The sequence below is a fragment of the Balaenoptera acutorostrata genome, chromosome 20 (assembly GCF_949987535.1).
Source record: "Balaenoptera acutorostrata chromosome 20, mBalAcu1.1, whole genome shotgun sequence".
NCBI lineage: Eukaryota > Metazoa > Chordata > Mammalia > Artiodactyla > Balaenopteridae > Balaenoptera > Balaenoptera acutorostrata.
The window spans coordinates 57,320,865-57,339,100 of NC_080083.1; the positions used below are offsets into that span (position 1 = coordinate 57,320,865).

At 59.6% G+C, this 18,236-nt stretch overlaps 1 protein-coding gene across 1 annotated transcript; it reads right to left on the bottom strand.

Annotated features, from left to right (window-relative positions):
- Window positions 1–585: 585 nt before the first annotated feature.
- Window positions 586–18,030, bottom strand: NHERF1 (NHERF family PDZ scaffold protein 1). Its single transcript, XM_007185629.2, has 6 exons — window positions 17,345–18,030; window positions 6,414–6,575; window positions 5,214–5,367; window positions 2,906–2,946; window positions 1,689–1,778; window positions 586–1,477 (listed from the first exon to the last, which is right to left on the bottom strand). Exons 1-6 carry the CDS (start codon window positions 17,804–17,806, stop codon window positions 1,280–1,282), a joined length of 1,107 nt encoding a protein of 368 aa, XP_007185691.2. The 5' UTR covers window positions 17,807–18,030; the 3' UTR covers window positions 586–1,279.
- Window positions 18,031–18,236: the final 206 nt, after the last annotated feature.

Genomic DNA, 18,236 nt, shown 5'->3' on the forward strand with positions numbered 1-18,236 from the left:
TGGCCTCAGGGGCCAGAGGTATAAGGGACCTGGGTCTCTTATGGAGGAGCAGGGCATTTTGCTCTTGGAAAGTCCCCTCCATGCCACCTGCCACAAGCACGTCCTAGGGCTCGGTGGGCCAGGTTTGTTTTCCCCAGTCCCTCCAGTCAGGTCCATGGCCAGAGAAGATGAGAGTATCTGGGACCAGCTCAGGCCACTCCTGGGACTCCTGTACCTCACTGGCTGTGGGTGGAAAGATTAAAGGCAAAAGCCTTCTCTTTCCAAGTCTGGCTCCATCGTGAATTCAGTTTCAACGCTCCTGGAATCCAAGGTGCCTTCTCGGCGCCCTCCGAGCACGTGGGTTTAGCTCCCACTTTCCCTGATGAACGTCCCTCTAGGGCAGCCCCAGTGAGCCAAACACATGGGGTGGGCGGGGGCACGGGGCCACCCAGCAGCTACAGGCTCAAGGCCCTCGGGATAAAGCCACCCCACCTCCCGCTCCGGGCTCACGGAACCCTGGACCATCCCCTCCCTCCAGCTATTCCCTACCCTCTCCGCCAGAGGCCACCCATGGACAGAGCTCCAAAGGAAAACACAGAGGCCAAGGTGGTTTGGAGAAACCAGTTGAATTTTGATAACGTTTCCTTACAACTGTGCCTGGCTCAGGGCTGGGCAGCGGGTGGCCAAACCCTCCCCGTGTTGCCCAGGTCTCTGGGGGGTGGGAGCAGAAACAAAAAAGTTTTAGGCTAAGGCCGCTGCTATGTCCTGGATGCAACAACCTGGAAAATCATGTTAATCAAGGAAACTAAAGTCCCACTAAAGTGTGCGGTACCGCACTCTTTAAAAAAAAAAAAATCAAACAAAAATAAGATGCCCAAGCCACAGCTTAGGATGATGGCCCCCTGTCCACTCCGAGATGTTGCTATGATCTGAGTCCTTGATCAATCCTGGACCCAGTCGTCACTGGGGGTCATGTGGGAAGGTGACCTCTCGCCCAGTCCCACGATCCTTGCTCGGTGGAGGTCCCGGTGATGTCCCAGGGGGGTGGCATTGGGACACCTGGTAGGCTGAATCACCCAGTGGGGGACAGTCTGCTTTCTGATTGGGGCCAGGACAGAAAAACAGTCACCTTCCCTGAAGTAAGAACACAGTTCTCTAGAAAAGTCAGATTTGCCAAGAGAGGAGATGCTGGTGCTGATTGGTGTGTCGATTTGGGGGGAAGAGGGGAAGAGGGAAAAGGAGTCGGGCCGGGGTGTGTGTGGGGCTGGCCAGCCTTCCTGGTGGCTGGTGGGAGGGGCGCTCAGAGGTTGCTGAAGAGTTCGTTTTTCTTGCTCCAGTCCATCTGCGGGGCGCGCTTGCTGCTGCGCTTCTGGTGGGCCCTCTCTTTGGCCACGGCCAGGGAGATGTTGAAGTCCAGGATGGGGTCGGAGGAGGAGGAGGAGGAGGTAGGTGAGGGTGCCGTGCAGTCCTGTTTCTTGAGGCTGTCTTGGGAATTCAGCTGTTAAGAGGAGGGGGCGACAGAGAGCGGGAGTTAGTGCCTTGGCGAGGTGGCCCCTTGGGGCAGTGCCCAGGGAAGCCAGGTCACAAGAACTGAACGTGGCTCAGCATGTGACCTCCACACAGGCTGGTGTGCCAGGAACAAGTGTGGCCTGGGAACGGACTTCCTGTCACCCAGTGCCACCCCCCGTCCGCCCAGCCGGCCAGCCTACCTCCTCACTGGTGTCACTGGAGGTGGACCTTGCCAGGGTTGGCCTGGGGCTCTCGGAGGCCGTCTCGGCCAGGGCTTCACGACTGTTCTCCTGGCACAGAGAGGAGGCGTGTGGGTGGGCAGTCCTGGGCGAGGAAGGGCCTTCCCAGGGAAGACAGGCGCCTTGGTCTGAGAAATTCCACTTAAGCCCTTGCTATCCACCCCAGAGCCCCACTGCCTGAGCCTGCCAGGGCCCCTCGAGGATTTACATTTTCACATTCTTCCAAGGATCAGAGGGGTAGCCCGGTTCCACCACCCAGGCAGGAGGAACCATCCATCCTGGGATTAGCTGAGTTACCCGCCCCAGTCCTCCCAGTGCAGCCTTTGGGCCTGACTCGCCTTTTGGGACGGCGACCCAGGAGGGGCCTCCTGGAGTGTGGGGACACTGGGAGCATCTTTGCTTGGCGTGGGGAACGCCCGTGATGCTCCCTGAATCTCCTGCAGCCCATGTGACTGTTTACTTGGACTTGACCCCGGGATTCTTGAAATCTTAACCCCAAAGCAGCCATGAAGGGCTTTGAAGGAAGGAGGTGGATGAGAGTTCTAGACCCACAGGTAGAGTGACAGAAGGCTCAGGTGGTCCAGGGCCAGCCCCTTGCTGTGTCCCCCGGGGACAGGGAAGCCTTTGAGCAGACCCTGCAGAGAGCTCCCGTTCTGTGGTCCGACAGCGAGTCGGCCCATCCTAGAGCCAAGGCCTTGACCAGGGCTGTGGCTTGGTGTCAGCTCCTGCCTGGGTTCCTCTGTGGCCCCAGCTGGCACCGGGCCCCGCCATCTCTCCCCCAGCCTCCGCTGCCTTCTCTTCCCTTCTGCCCGGGCAGGAGAGGCTTTGTTCTTCCAACCCAGACTGGAAGTAGCAGGGGCCGGGAAGCGCGCGGCCAGACACTGCAGCTCTGTTCTTGGGGGGAAGAATGGCCTCCTCTGTGCGGTGGGGAGCTAGAGGCGGAGCTTGTCACCCAGGACGGCGGGCTGCAGACGGGCCCAGCCAGGCCCCTCTCCCTCCCCTCTGCCTTGGCCCCAGGCGGGGGCTGAGGGATAAACGGGCAGTTACATAGCTTGGGGCTCAGGAGGGAGCAGCCTGGAAACCCATAGTTTCCACTTGAGCCAGATGCTGTCCACCTCCCACCTCCTCCTGCACCTCAGGACTGAGCACCAGAGAAGCAATTAGGGGTCTGCCTTTACCTTCTGGATCTCTCCATTGGTGAAGGGCTCAGGCAAGGGACCTAGGCGAAGGAGAAAAGAGTGGAGGTGAGTCAGAGGCTCTGGGGAATGCCGATGGAGTGGGGCATGGAAGGCAGTGCAAGTTGTGGGGTTTGGGCAAATAAGCAGATCTTGTTCCCCAAGGTCAGTGTTTAAAAGTCTCTTGACTGCCACCCACTGTGAGTACCTTTGACATTTTGACAACCCAGCACCCACATAGATTATGCATGTGTGTGACAAAAGTTTAACAAAACAACTTGCCCTTACTACATCGCAATGCTTTTTGATATTTTCTATTCAGTTTCATTAAAAAAAAAAAGATGCTGGCCTCTGCCTACTTGGTTAATCCCAAGAACCACTGATGAGTAAGGAGCTGTTTGAGAAAAAGCACTGTCCTAGAGGGGGCTGAAATTCCAGGCCGGCTGCCTACCAGCCACCCAGGAAGCTTGTTAGAAATACAGATTCCTGGGCTTTGGCATCAGAGTTTCTGTTTTAGTGGGTCTGGGACAGGCCAAGGAATCAATATCTTTCAAATGCTTCCTAGGTGACGGTGGCGTCACCAGAACTGGGACCACACCCTGGTTATGATTAGTACCTGCATCAGCTGAAAGAAAAGAACCCCAACTCCTACTGGCCAGTGTGGGGATGGTGGGGGGGGACGGGACCAGAGGGCTCAGGGCAGAGTCCTGGGTGTGCCCTCCCCCAGCCAATGGGAAACCTGGTGGTGGCAGAAGGGGTCAGAGGGAGAGAAACCGGGCCTGGGGTCACCCTCCCTGGGCTCACTCAGGGTAGACTCCCCACCTGGCTGCAAGGGGGGCTGGTCCATCTCTGGGGACTGGTCAGCCTGGGTGGGTTTCTTCTGAACTCTTAGCTTAAGATCAGCGTGTGTCTTTCTCCCCCCTGGACCGGGGCCCCGGCACAAGGCAGGCATACCTGACTCTCACCCAGCCTTCCCACGGTGGCTGGGCAGGGGATTGCTGGGACACGGGGACACTCACTCCCACCCCGCTGCAAGCAGCCCCTCACCCATGAGCTGCAGGCTGTCTCACTGTGGTAGGGAGGCAGCCGCTGGGAGGGGGCATTCCTCTCCACGGGGAGAGTTACATCCAGCTGGGAGGAGGGTCACCAGGGGAGGGTACCCACCCCCAGGTCTTCCTGTGCAGGTCCTCTGGCCAGAGGCTGCAGTCACTGAGGTTCCCAGGGTGTTCCCACCCAGCCAGAGGGGGACAGAGGAGGGAGGAATGTCTGAGGGTTGATGACTTGGGGGTGGGGGGTGGAGAAGGATGCTGGGGGAGGCCGGGGGAGGTATTTGAGCAGCTGAGGGGAATCCAGATTTCAGCTGATTTCAGTCTTCCCACACCATGTTGCCAAGAACAAGGCTGGGGGCTTCTCTTGGCTTCAGTTTCCCCCTTAATGAGAAAGGGGATAATCTGAGTTACCTGGTTTCCATGAACTTGGGAGCCAAGGGTAAAGGGGTACCCACCTCCCATGCCCAGAGTCTGCTAGCGACTTCTAACTCACCCATCCCCGCTTCCAGGAACCCCCAGGACCCACTGGGCCCCTCCAGCTGGGGATCTAAGTTTGTGGCAGGACCTTTGTGTGGACCCATCTGCTACAAATATGACCCTTAGGGAGGCCCCACCCATCGCAAAGTCCAAAGATTTACCACCCAGCCCCCCACCCCTCCAGGCGCCGTCTTCCCAGGGAGAAAAGTCCAGACCAGGGAGAAGAGCGCTGCTCAACTCCTCCCTGCCCTGGTGCAGCAGCCCTGCCCCATTTGGCTTGGGCTAGGGCGGGGGAGGTGCCAGGCTTGGCAGGGTGATGCGGGGGATGGGGAGGGCAGGGGCCCAGGGACCCACTGCTCTCTAGAGCCAGCGAGCCTGGGTTTCCAAGACAACCTGAGAGAAGGGAAGGGGAGGTACTGGGCCCTGTCATTGGACTCTGATCTGACCAAGCTAAGGCTGGAAGCCTCTCCAGACTTAACCCTTTCCTTGCATCAGCACTGCCCTGAGAGCTTGCTGGGGGGAGAGGGGTGGGGGCCCAGGCCTCCCTCCAGCGCTGCAGCTTTGGCCTGGGAATCAGCAGCTCTCTTCCATCTCGCCATCCCTCGTGCCAGCTTCCCCCCCGTCATGTGCCATCCTCAGAAAGCCACCGTCAGCGCCGGCGTCCTCTCCCTGACCCTCTCTCCCAACCTACACCGTCTGCCTCCCATCCCGTGGGACACAGTAGAGTTTAGAGCAGCGGCCCACATCCCTGACGTGGGGGCCTCGGGTCATGCAGCCCAGCTCACCATACAGGTGCTCCTGAGATGGGATCACTTTGCATTTCCTGAAGAACTCGTCGGTCTCCTTGTCCACCACCAGCAGCTTGGTCTCGTCCCCGCCAGCCTTGATGGCGGATACCACGTCCCCGTGCTGCCTGCCCTCCACGCAGACCCCGTTCACCTGTGGGCGGGGGCAGGGGTTACTGGCACAGGCCTCAGTCCTGGGGTGGGCGGGGGCAGGTGGAAGCGGTACAAGGGGTCCTCTTTGTCCTTGGCCAGTTGGCAATTGGGGGACACTCAGCACCCCCCCTTGCCTGTGGAGTCCTGAACCAGGCCAAGTGACCCTCCCACTTGACGGTCAGATGGGGAGGCAGGACACGTGGGAAAAGCCAAAGAAAATACCCAGCCAAGACTGAACAAACACAGCTGTGAGATGGGACGGGAAAGATATGGGAGGCCTGGGTTGGGCCCCAGCTTTTCTAGGTGCTTCCCTCCCTGGGCCTTGGTTTGCTCACATGTAAAATGAGAAGTCTTGGGAGAGCTGATCTTCCAGCTCTAAGGTTCTAAGACTGAGATTCTGGGACCGGCCCCAAGACACTTGGTTCACATTTCCTCTCCCAACGAGCGTAGCACAAGAGTGTAAGAGTGTGCCTGACAGCCCCACTTGGGAGAAGGATTTCATCCTCCCGCCCCCATCCTTGTGCCTGGCATGGAGGCCTCGGGCAGCGGGAAGCTCTGGCGGTGGCCCCAGACGTCTAGCTGGATGGATGGGTGAATCGTGGACAGCTGAGTGTGTCTGCTTGGTGAAGAAGAGCCCAGGGGAGATCCAGGCAGGAAAGAAGTCAGTCCATCTCTCCATCCGTCCACCACCCATCTTTCCTTCCTTCCTTTTTTTTTAAATCTTTTTTTTTTTGCCACGCTGCATGGCTTGTGGATCTCAGTTCCCCGACTAGGGATTGAACCCGGGCCCCAGGAGTGGAAGCGCGCAGTCCTAACCGCTGGACCGCCAGGGAAGTCCCCCATCTTTCCTTCCTTTTGTCCTTCCCTCCTTCCCTCCTGCCCACTCACCCACCATCCTCCCCCCTCCCCCATCCATCCATCGGTCTGGTATCTCTGGGCTGCCCGAGCCTCACGGGCTAATGAAGGAGCAATGATGTGACGCCTGCCGCAGGGGAGGCCTCCCGCCATCAGGAAGGAAGAGCCTGGGAAGAGAGCAAGAAGCGTTACCTCCACGATGCGGTCCTGGGCCCGGAGCCCCGAGGCCTCAGCGGGCGAGTCTGGGTCCACTGCCCGGATGAACTGGCCTGGCTTGGACTTGTCGCTGTGCAAGTTGAAGCCGTAGCCGTTGGGGCCCTTCTTCATGGCGCAGAGCCGAGGCCGAAGCTCGTGCTGCGGGGAGAAAGGAGGGGCCACGGTCATTCCACGGCATGCCGGGTTCCGCCCTCCCTGCTCCGTGCCTGACCCCACCTCCCCACCAAGGAAGACTGGGGGAGGATGCAACCTTGCTGAGACCCTACGCAGCAACGAGGGAGAATGCTGGCCTGGGACTCAGAAGGCCTGAGACCCCGCACTGCAGCACCCCGGCCGGGTGACCCTGGGCAGGCCACCGTTCCCTCTCCTGGCAAACGAGGGGTGGGAGCAGATTAGCTCAAGTCTCTCCCCTTTTGACATTCTAAGGGTAATCATGTTATTTTGATGGCTACCTCATCTCTCAGGCGGTAGCAACCCTGCCAGCCTGGCTGGGTACCTGGGACAGTGACTGGGCACCCCCAGCCCTTTTGTACCCTATTGTCTGCAGCGGGGGAAGCCAGGGCAGCTGGTTACTCAAAGCTGGTCAGCATGTTTACAGTAAAGCCTTTCCTCGCCCACACGGACTCCTGTCTCGTCCCCACCAAGCAAAATGGCCCAGCCGAAAGGGAGCTGGGGGCCAGATGACCACAGACCGGAGGGAGGCACAGCCAGGGGTCCCCGGACAGGACAGGCACTTCCCACCAGCAGAACCAAGGCTGAGGGCAAAGGCAGCAACAGAACCCCAAAGACCGTGTGGGTCCCCAAGGAGCCTGAATGGGGAGGGGAGCGGTAAGAAGCAGGGCTGGGCTGAAGAGAGCCCCGTGTGGCTGTGGCCATGGCCTGGAGAGGGGGACCCACGGAAGAGGCACAGGAAGATTGCTCTGAAACACTCAGACCCTCCGCTGAAAACAGTTTTCACCAGCCTAAGCAGCTGAGCTTAGAAGCTGCAGCCCTAGGGTACGTTTACATGACGGAGGGAATACAGTGTGAGGGGGCCAGAGGCCTGAGCCCATGCCTGACTTGGGGTCCCTCTCCCGCTTCTCCCAGGCCTGCTAGCTCTGGGTTATCACCCGGCTGCCAGGCAAGGAGCAAAAGCTGAAGTCAGGGCCCTGGCCCAGGTTCCAGCTTCTCCTGCTTATGAGCTATGTGACCTGGGGCAAGTAATTTCCTTCTCAGAGCCTTGGGTTCCTTGTTTGTAGACCATTCTTAGTGCCAGGGTTGCTAGGAGGTCCAGGGGGTAATTAACATATGTGGGAACACCTGACCACGCTAAAAATCCCTGCACATCGGGAGCCTTTGCCATCGTTGTTAATATCAATACTAATGAATAGTCACAAGAAGTTGAGAAGTGAGATTCCGAGGGTGGGGTGCCGGGTAGCTCTGAGACCTCACTCCCCAGCTGGGAGAGGAGAAGGCGAGGGAGGGGCGGGGAGGGAGGGGAGGGCTTACAGGCCTCCTGCCCCAACTGGCTGGCCCCAGGAGGCAGCTGCCATCTGCAGTGAAGACTCAGTCCCCACCCCTCTGCTCTGGGAGGGGTAGGGAGGTGGCCGGCGGAGGGTGACTCTGCTTTCCTTTAGATGCCTGGGTGGGCCTTTGTGTGTTTCAGGATGTTGGTAGGGGGTGTGGAGAGGCCCCACAGGACAGGAAGGAGGGGTGAGGTGACGGTTAGGCCCAGGTTTACCCTTATCTGGGCTAGAGGCCCCGTGGGCTCTCACTTCACCCCAGACAACAGCTGAGACAGTTAAGTGAGCATAAAAAAAGTGGGGGGGCGCCCACGGAGGCACCCTCTTTTCTCCAGTTCTCCTCATCCCCCTTCTGGTCCTCACTGCAGGCCCACTCGCCCGCTGATGCCCCCCTCCCGCTGCTTCCCCTGGGGTCGGGGGGGGGGGGGAGCCCCTCCCGCAGCCTGCGGCCCCCGCCCCCCACCCCCCACCGGGATCTGGTTCCGGGAGTGAGGCTCTTTTCCCCTCAAGCTAATCCCTCCACGGAGCTGCCAGCCCAGCCCTCCCCCAGGCCCAGGGGAGCAGGAACAGGTCCGACCAGTTGCTACCACGGGGCAGGCTCAGCTTTCTGCCCCAGCCGGGCAGCGCTCTGCAGTCACCCTGAGAAAGCGGGGAGGGTGAATCAGGGGGAAGGGAGAGGGCAGCTCTGATGTCTCTGCTCCCCCCGCCGCCCCTCACTCCAGACAGCCTTCCTCCCACCCTCGAGATAGGGTTAGGGGTAGGCTGAGGGTTAACCCTAACCCCTGTCCTCGAGATGGGGAAACTGAGACAGGAAGCCCCACTGCCTGATGTCAGAGCTTCACGGTGGAGGAGCCAGGACGCCACCCCGGGCTCTGACTGGGGACCTGTGCTCCTGCCACCATCCCTGGAAGGACCCAAGCCCAGGCTGGGAGGAGGCCCATTTGGAGCTGAGGAGTTGCAAACACCAGTTGCAGCCTCTGCTGGGAGGGGCGAGGAGATGATGAAACCGCAGGCTTCCTTCCGAGGCTCAGGCTCGCGGCCTCTCGCGGGGCGACACGGCAGTGAGCAGGCCCGGCGGCTTCGGGTGTCCTCCTGGCTGGCGGGGCGGCACTGGCTGCCCCCGTGATGGGTCTCTGTGCCGCAGGCTTCCCTGACTGAGGCTCAGCACCTTTCACCCCGGGGACCCTTGCCTGGTGACCTGTCGTATGCACCTCACTCCCTTCTGCCGGTGCCAAGCCATGAGGATCTCAGGAAATGGTAGACCCACCTGCAGGGCCCAGGCCCCTGCCGCTCCCTTCCCCCTGCACTGGGACCTGTTCCGCTGCTTTCTGGGGGTGGCTGGGCCAGGGGACAAGGAAACCCCAGGCGTTTTCCGAAGCGCTCAGACAAGTATAGAGCCCCACCCAGCTCCCATCTTCCCCAGTCCCCAGAGGCTCCCTCCCTTCCCATGGGACTGGGGGGGGGGGGCTTCCCATTCTTCCCGAATTGCTCTCCACCCTTCCCCCAGCTGCCCCCAGGAGGTGTCATTGCCAGCTGCTGAGTCAGCCCATCAAAGGAGCCCATCCCAGCCTGGTGGAGGCTGGTGCTGTCAGGAGTCCTGGGGCAGCTCCCTAAGGGCGTGTGGTCTCCAGGCCCAGCGCTGAGAAGAGAAGATGGGGAGGGGTCAGGTGCTGGCCGGAGCTTGGCCACCATTGCTCTGGGCCCACACCCCCAGAGCTGGGGCAAGGCCTGGGTTCTGCCTTTGGGGCAAGGGGGATAAATGGAACATCTGGGACATCTTGGGGGTGGTATGTGGCTCCCAGGAGCTCAGGAGGGGACTTGTGCCATGGTGGCAGCTCCAGAGGGGAACATGGCCCCAGAGTGTTCAGAGATTCAGGTGGGTCTTCCAGTGAGGATGACAGCTCGGAAGTAAAAATCAGGATCTGCGCAGTGGGGAGACTGGCAGAGAAGTGAGAGGAAAGACCATGAGGCAATGGTGGCCGACGGGCTGTGCAAATGGGCTGGGGCGGCTGGGGGCTGGATGAGTCTCTCACTTCCAGACAATGCCAGACCTGCCTTCCGGAAGAGACCCTGTCAGGAGAGCTGCCTCTAGACTCTTCCCATGGGGGCTTCTCCCACCCTCAGGGTCTCAGGCCGTCCCAAGCCTTGCACGGGCCTGCCCTGGCTGCTCACTCTGTTCCCGCCTCCTCACCCAGGGAGCCCCGCCCCGCCCCAACTGGCCGCCCAGTCACCTCCACCCACTCAGCCCAGGGAGCGGATGCTGGGCACGGAATTCAATAGGCACCACCAGCAGCCACCTGGAAAGCTGGGGAAAGTCGATACCCTAATCCTGGTGACCGTCTCTGGGGAGCAGGCCCAGGGCCGCTCCCTGCTCCTCCGGGGAGGGCGGCTGGGGGCCAACGCCCCACTGGGCCCAGCCCCTCCCTGGCCGGTGCCGTGGTGACCATGGTGACGGGCGCTATAGGAAACAGCCAGGCCGCTTCTCACAGGCCAGCCAGCTCTGGGCCCCAGAAGGGGCGGTTGGAGGGGCAGGAGGACCACCGGGGTGGCTAGGGGAACAACAGAGGTGACTCGTCACCTCCCCAGACTGCCCTTCCCCCCAGCCCAGCCCGCCCAGGGCTCTTGTTTATGCAAATAAGATAAGAATGATACCCTGCCGCCCCACGCAGGGGAATCAGCCCCAACAAGGGAGGAGGGGTGGCGAGGTGGAGAGATGGAGCCCGGGCTGCTCTGGAGGGGGAGGGGTGGGGTACGCCGGGTGCAAGGAGCCAGGGCTGCTCTGCGGGGCTCTGGAGACACAGGCCTGGGTGTGGTGCCAAGTCTTCAAGGAAACCAGGATGGAGCGAGCTGCCCCTGCCTGGGGGTGCCGTGTGACTGGGTGGCACGGGGGCGCTGTCCTCAGGGCAGGCTGGGAAGTGACCAGGAGCTCGGACTGCAGGCATCCTCCCCTCACCCAAAGGGAGGTACCAAGGGCTTGGCTGTCACTGACCCATGATCTCTGGCCCTGATTTGGCTTCATTTATTTCTCCCTAGAAGACACCCCGGCCCAAGGTCTGTGCACACGGAGGAATGCTGGACACCTCCCTCTGCAAAAAGGGAGTGACTCTAGGCCTTGATCTTGTGCTTGCTGTTTCTCAGCGGGAAGGCCCTTCTCCGGAGACCCGCAGGGTGGGATCCAGGAGGGAGCCAGATGATAAAGTGGGGGCTGCTTCTCTGACACCCCCCCCCCCCACCGCCCCGCAGGGACCCCGAGCCAGGTTCTCCCTCTGGCTCTTTTCTCCCGGTGCTGGCCAGAGACCCACCCGATGGAGAGTTTGGCTCGGTTCTCCCCAGGCCTGGGCAAGCCTGGGATGGAGCAGGCTGGTACCTGGGCTGCGGCCTGGCTGGACACCATCAAGGCTGGCCGCCCCATGCCCGCCTGCCGCTGCTGGCTCTCTACCATCATCCCTCCTCACCCCTCCCCCTCCTTCCAGAAGTCGCTGGATTTAACTCCTGTGGGCTGTCCCAAGAGGCTCTGTAAGGACCTTCTCGGAGCTTGTGAAATCGGGGCTCTATTGAAATAACAAAAAGCAGCTGCCGTTTAGTGAGCACTTACTAAGTGCCAAGCACCCAAGCACTGCACCAGGGCTTTATAAGTGTATATTCTCGTTAGGACCCAATTGTAACCCTTTGGGAGGAGGGTATTATTGCCCTCACTTCACAGATGAGGAGACTCAGGTTCAAACAGGTGGCATAAACTGCTCAAGTACACACAGCTGATAGGAGAAGAGGGTCGGCTTTGAGCTCAGATCTAGACCAGCACTGCCCCATAGAAACAGAATGCCAGTCACGTAGGTAACTTAAACGTTTCTAGTAGCCAAATTAAAACGTAAAAAGAAACAACAGAAATCAATTTTAATATCTTATTTAACACAACAGATCCAAAATATTATCATTCTAACACGTAATCTATTTAAAAGTTATTAATGGGGTATTTTACATCCTTTTTTCTGTACTAAGTTTTCAAAATCTGGTGTGCATTTTATTTTTCACTTACAGCACATCTCAATTTCAACCAGCACATTTCAAGCCACATGTGGCCAGTGGCTGCCAAAAAGGCCCATACAGACCCTAGAGGTCTCACTCTCAACTATTGGGCTGTCCCCTACATCCGCATGGCCTTTGCTGTTTCAGCTGGGCATCGCGACCTTATAACAAGCACAGGGAGAGGCCGGAGCCTTTGTCCCTGGAAAGTCAGAGCTCCGGCCTCAGCCCCCCGCCTTGAGCGGCACTAGAACCCAGGCCTCGGGGCATCTGCACCACTTGTCCTTTTCAGGGCGCAGGAAGCTAAACATGGTCTGGGGTCAGGGGACATGGTGAACTGTCCTACCCTGAGGGGTGGAGGAGGAAGGCCAAGGCCAACAGTCAAGGTCAGCCTCTAGGGGGAGTCCTTTGTGCTACAGGGGAGCCCCAGAGCCAGCAAGGACAGTTCTCAGGCCCTGGGGATGAGGGTAGAGACTTGGTCACCAGACTCCCGGCTGGGCCCATCATGTGAGAAGGGATGGGGCCTGGAGCCCGCCCCTTCTGGGCCGAGGCCTTCCATCAGGGCTGACAACTTTTCCTGATGGTGTCCCCTGGGGAACAGAAGCACCTGGGAGCCCTGGATCCTTGCAGGGAGCTAGTTCCAGCAGCCTGAATTTATGCTGCTGTGATGGCCCTGGTGTGGCCCAGAATGTGATGGGCAGAGACACCCAGCCGGAGGGTCAGGCCCTTAAGCACAACCCAAGCCGGATGGACGTGCAGACACTGGAGTCAGAGTGAGCGGGGTTCGCAGACACAGCCCTGCTACAAGGCAAGGGCTCCCTACTGAGAACCGTGGGGCCACCCCCTGCACTGATGTAGCCTCAGTCTCCACATACGGACAATGGGGCTAGTATCTACCCTGTAGGGTGGTCATGTGGATTAACTGAGATAAGGCATGTTTGGTACACAGCACACTGCCAGACACATATAATAACTACCGTTTACTTATTATTATTATTATTATTATTATTATTTTCCATTTACTTATTATTTATCAACTTTCAAAATGGAGAAAATAATACCGGATTTGCAGGGTTGTGGTGAGGGAAGAAAAAAAAAAAAAAATCAATGAAGTGTGTATCACCATCTTTAGGGCACAGGGCCGGGCAACTAGTAGGCTTAGAGTAGCTCCCATTATTGGGGTCTAGAGCTCTGGTTTCTCTCTGTAAGAGGCTCACAGCAGCCTCAGGACCTTGGCCAGGCTCCTTCTTCCCCTAATTCCTAAGCACTCCCCCACCTCCTCAGGGATCCATAGGATGGGAAGCCTGGGGAGGAAGAGAAGGGCCCCCCCATTGAGACATGACGGGGTTCCTTGAGAAAAAAGCCCCTTTCTCTTTCCAAGAGAATCATCTCCAGGACTGAACAGGAACCAGAAGGTCAGAACCAGGGGCTATCCCAGGGGAGAAAGAAATCCCAAGTATGTGGCTTAAGAGGAGGAACCAGCACACAAGCCGTCACACCCTGTCCATTTCCAGTCCAAACATCCTGCAGCTCAAGCCCTGCTCTGCCCTCGCAGACTCCAACTCGGTCCGTGTGAAATGGGAACACGGGAAAGAGGTTGGAGGCTGCCAGCTAATTGTGCCCACCCCCGACTTTGCCACCTGGGGTACCTCTGGGATCAAGGTCAGGTGTGGCGGGAACCCACCCCATGCTGGGCACTTACACACACCTTCCTCATCATCTCGTCAAATCTCTCCCACAACCCTGCAGGGTGGGGTCGGGGTCCGCATTCCACAGAGGTAGAAGCTGAGGCTCGTGGGGAACACTGAACAATCAGGGTCCCAGAGCCAGAGGGCAATGGGGCTGGGATTCACAGACTTTTGGCTCTCTAGTTTTAAAATGGAAGCTGCTAGTAGGCAAGAAAAAGGAGCGAGTAAGCTCTATCTGGAATTCCAATCTCCGGGTGTGCTCTCGAGGCATGAACAGACCCAGGTGGGTTGGGCTGAGATGAATTAGGACAAAGGTCCCCCATGGCTGTTTTGCACTCATTCATTCATGCAAAAATTATTTATTGAGCCCCTCCCTGCTCAGTGCTTGGGACAGTGCTGGGGATATAAACATAAATAAGCCACAGCTGTTGCCCTTCGGACTCAGCATGGGCTGGTGGAGGAGATATGAACAGATGATTCAGATATTACGTGTTCAGTGTTCAGTGTGAGAAAAGGTGGAAGGACAGGGAACAGGAGGTGAGGGAAGAGTTCATGATGCCTGCGGGGTGGAGGAAAGGTTTCCTGGGAGGTGAGTGGTCTTGGGGAGCGTGCTTGGCACGCAAGGGGACTGAGGGTTCCCACGTGCAAATATCAGGCGCGAAGGCTCAAAGCACATGGCATGCTGGGAGGGAATTCGGACCCTCGGTGTGGTTTGGTGGGCTGCTGGGGACAAGAGGGGCGGTGGGCGAGAGAAGGCTGCCAGATTGTGAAGGGCTGATTCTTCAGTGATGGCGACCCCAGATGGAGCGCTTTCGGATGCCAGGCTTGGCCACGGCTGCACGTGCCCAACGGGAGAGGCAGATCCAGGGCTAGCTGCCCCCTGGGTGGGCGTGTAATCATCACTGTGAAATATTAATTCAGATCCCAGCAACCAATGTTCACCGAGCACTTACTCCGTGGAGGCTCTGAGCTACTGGCTCAACAGGCATCCTCATGTAACCCCGCCAACCCCACGAGGCCGCCGCTGCTGTCACCCCCAATTTACACAAGAGGAAATGGAAGCTTAGAGAAACTTGGCTCGAGGTGGCCCAGCGAGTACAGCTGAGCTGGCTCAGGCCTGCCCAGCCCCCGCTGTGGGACCCGGGCCGCCTGCCCCGCTCAAGGACTTAGGCCTCATCCTGTGACTGCGGGGGGGGCCGTGAGCAGGGGTGCTGCTGCCCCCTCTCTCCCCGTGGGTGGAGGTGGGCCGAGCTGGAAGCACCCCGCCACCTCCTCCGAGATCAGTACTACGGGCACCCCTTGCCCTCTGCCCTGTATCGTTCTCGACCCAGGCCGCTCTTCCCAGTGAGATGTCACCCACCACCCACTCTGCATGACACTTTCCCACTAACACCTTTTTCACTTCTGAGAACTAACGGAGATGTCATTAACAGCCCCCACTTTGCAAACGAATTCAGACGCAAACTAATCAGTAACATTCAAACGCTGGGTATATCCCTTATATAGACGTCCCTTGTCTTTTCGGGGAACAATTAACTCTTATGATGTCTATTAACTTTTTTTTTTTTTCTTTTTTTGCAAGGACAGGGCAGGTCATCTGCAGGCCCACCGTACCAGATTTCATGGGAACCTCCTACCAGAAGGACTTAACACTGCTCGGCAGCTATGCAGAGGCTAAGAGAGACCCCGCTCACAGCTGGGATTCAAATGCCTGGGCGTACAAGATGCTCAGTCCAGCACCCACTAGGGGCTCAAGTACTTTCCATTATTTGTAAAATTCTAGAGAAGGCAGGTGTCACTGGAATCCAACGCCCTCATTTTATTGATGGGAGAACCAAGGCTCAGAGAAGTTCTGACTTGCTCGTTGACCTGAAACCCCAAGAGGCCTGGTGATGGTGTCCCCGGGACTGGCTGGAGGGTTCTATTCCCTTCCACTGGCCCAACAAAGCATACACACAAATGCAGGTGTCACACCACTACATGGGGCAACCCCATTCTGTGCTCGCCCAGGGGGCAGAAGCCAACCTCTGCGGCTTCTCAGGTGGCCTGGTGGGGAGCACGTGTGCTAGGTCAAGCCTCCGTTCTGGCCTCTGCGCCCCCCAGCTCCCCGCAGGCCCTCCTGCACCCAGCAGCAAAACCAAAAGGGCACTGGGAGGAGCTGAACATGACTGCAACCTGGGGGGCCGGGTGAGGTGGCGGGTTACTTGTGCCAGTGCCAAAGTCCAAAAAAAAAAAAAAAAAAGGAATGGTAAATCGATGCCCTCAGCACAAAGTTCAAATTGGATTTCTGCCTGGGACCACAGGCCATGGGTTCCAACTCCTCAGTGTCAAACCCCTGCCAGGGGTGCTCCGACCCCACCCCCACCCTTGCCAATGCCAGCTTGGCAGTGGCAGGAAGCAGGAGCCTGGTGGCCCTGGCGTTCGTGGCACCCAGCTCTGGCTGAACAGGGCTCCTGGTGACTTCACCTCCACCAAACCAGTTGGCCCGCTCCGGCTCCACCTTCTACCCTTAAATGCTGAACTGTGCCCTTTCTCTGTCAAGGGAGGCTCCTACTGGCACCACGGACACCCCTGCCAGCAGGTGGAGAGCTGGTGAAGCCAAACGGGCCCAGGGGAGGCCCTGGCCCTGCTCCCCACAACCTCACCCTGAGGCCTCCCCCTTCACTCTCCGGGAAACAGAAGGCTCAGTACAACTTCCCTTTTGCCTCCGCCCCTCTTACGGCCGATCCAAACTGGGGTCATGAGAGGAAACCCAAACGTGGGCAGAAAGCAACCAGCCTGCTTGCTGTCCAGGGACTGGAGTGAGACAGCTGATGCCAGGGCAAGGCCACCTGCCCGTGGTGACCTGCTGTCCGCTGCACAGCCCAGGAACGCTGGACCACTCCGGCCGCCGTTCCTCCTCCTCCAAGGTCTTCCCTCCCGCTCCCAGATACAAGTCAGCGCTTACTCCTCACATTCCTGAGACTCATAAATCCCCCTGGGTGGCAGAGCTGCCACCATCCCCCAGACCAGATGCCTCTGCGCCTGGTCCCTGAGCCCCACCCCCATTCATCGCCTTGGGACGGTGGAGCTTCTTTCTTAGAAGTCACACCGGACTTCAGGAGGATGAAGTCCAGCCAGGCTGAAGTTAATGATACACACGCCAGCCAGCGGGCTGTGGGGAAGGGGGGAAGTGCCTGAGAACCCAGCGTGCGCCCCCCTCCCCTCCCCTCCCCTCCCAGCGCTGCAGCTCCACACAGAAAGAGCGTAGTTATTCCTCTAGCTTTCTGAAGTCGGGGCCGCTCTAGCTTCACCCCAGCTTCATTTACCACCCCCAGGGGCCGTGGAGGAAGCTGGTCACTTGCACCAGGAGGGGCGGGATTGGGAGTCCCAAGGGACCGGAGCAGACACCACCAGCAGAGTCGAGGAAAAGGCGACTGGGCTCCCTGGAGCCGCCCGCCCTCACCCTCACTCCCAAAGGCGCTCAGGGTCCCAGCCCAGTCTGGGGAGAGAGAGTAGGGGTCGCGGGACGCAGCCTCAAGGCTGTGACTGCCAGTTCGCCCGGTCGGCGGGCGGAAGCAGTCTCCCCCGTGAGGATCCAGTTTCAGAAAGACAAGGCGGCAGCAGGGCTGGGCGTCCGGGGCGCCTGGGTCTCTTGACTATTCTCCCTCCCACCCGGTTCCAGCCTCGCCGTCCGGCCCGGGCCCGCACTTACCCGCTCCTGATGGCTCTTCTCGGCCTCGTGCGGCTCCGGCGCGGCGGCGGGCGGCTCATTTTCGCCGCCAGCCCCCTGCTCCTCGGCGGCGGCCGGCGGCTCGGCCTGCCCGGATCCTTCCTGGGGGCGCAGCATCTCCTCCCGGACCTGGACGCCCAACTTCTGCAGCCGCTCGTCGGTCTCGGGGTCGACCACCAGCAGGCGCACGGAGTTGAGTGCGGCACGGATGCGGCTCACCACCTGTTGGTGGGTCTCTTTCTCCACGTTCTCGCCATTCACCTCCACTAGCCGGTCTCCGGCCAGCAGTCCCGACTTCTCGGCCGGCGAGCCGGGCTCCACCAGCCGGATGAACTGGCCTACCTTGCCCTTTTCCCCGTGCAGGTGGAAGCCGTAGCCGTTCGGACTCTTCTCCAGGCAGCAGAGCCGGGGCAGAGGCGCCCCGGCCGCCGCGTCCGTGCTCATCTCGCCCTGCAACGGCTCAGCGGCGCGAAGCGGCGTCCGGTCGGGGTCCGGAGACGGGACGGCCCACCCCTTCTTCTCAACCTGCGGGCCGGGAGACGAGAGCGAGAACGGCAGGGAAACCCCGCGCCGCCGGACTGGCCGAGCGAGCAGGTGTCCTGGGAGCGGCGGAGGCGAACTGCGAGGAGCCGAAGCAGAGGCTCACGGACCAATCCCCGCCGTGCGCGGCGTCTGAGCGTTCCAGAGCCCGCCCAGGCTGCTTATTCCGGGGGGCGGGGCCGCGCGGAGGGTGTGGACCACCGCGGGGCCAATCAGACACCACGGAGAGGGGGCGCTCTGGCAGGGTGAACGACACCGGCCAATGGGAGCGCGCAAGGGTGAGTTTCTGCTCTCAGCGCGGCGCCCCGCGGCGGGAGAAGAAAGAGGGCTCAGG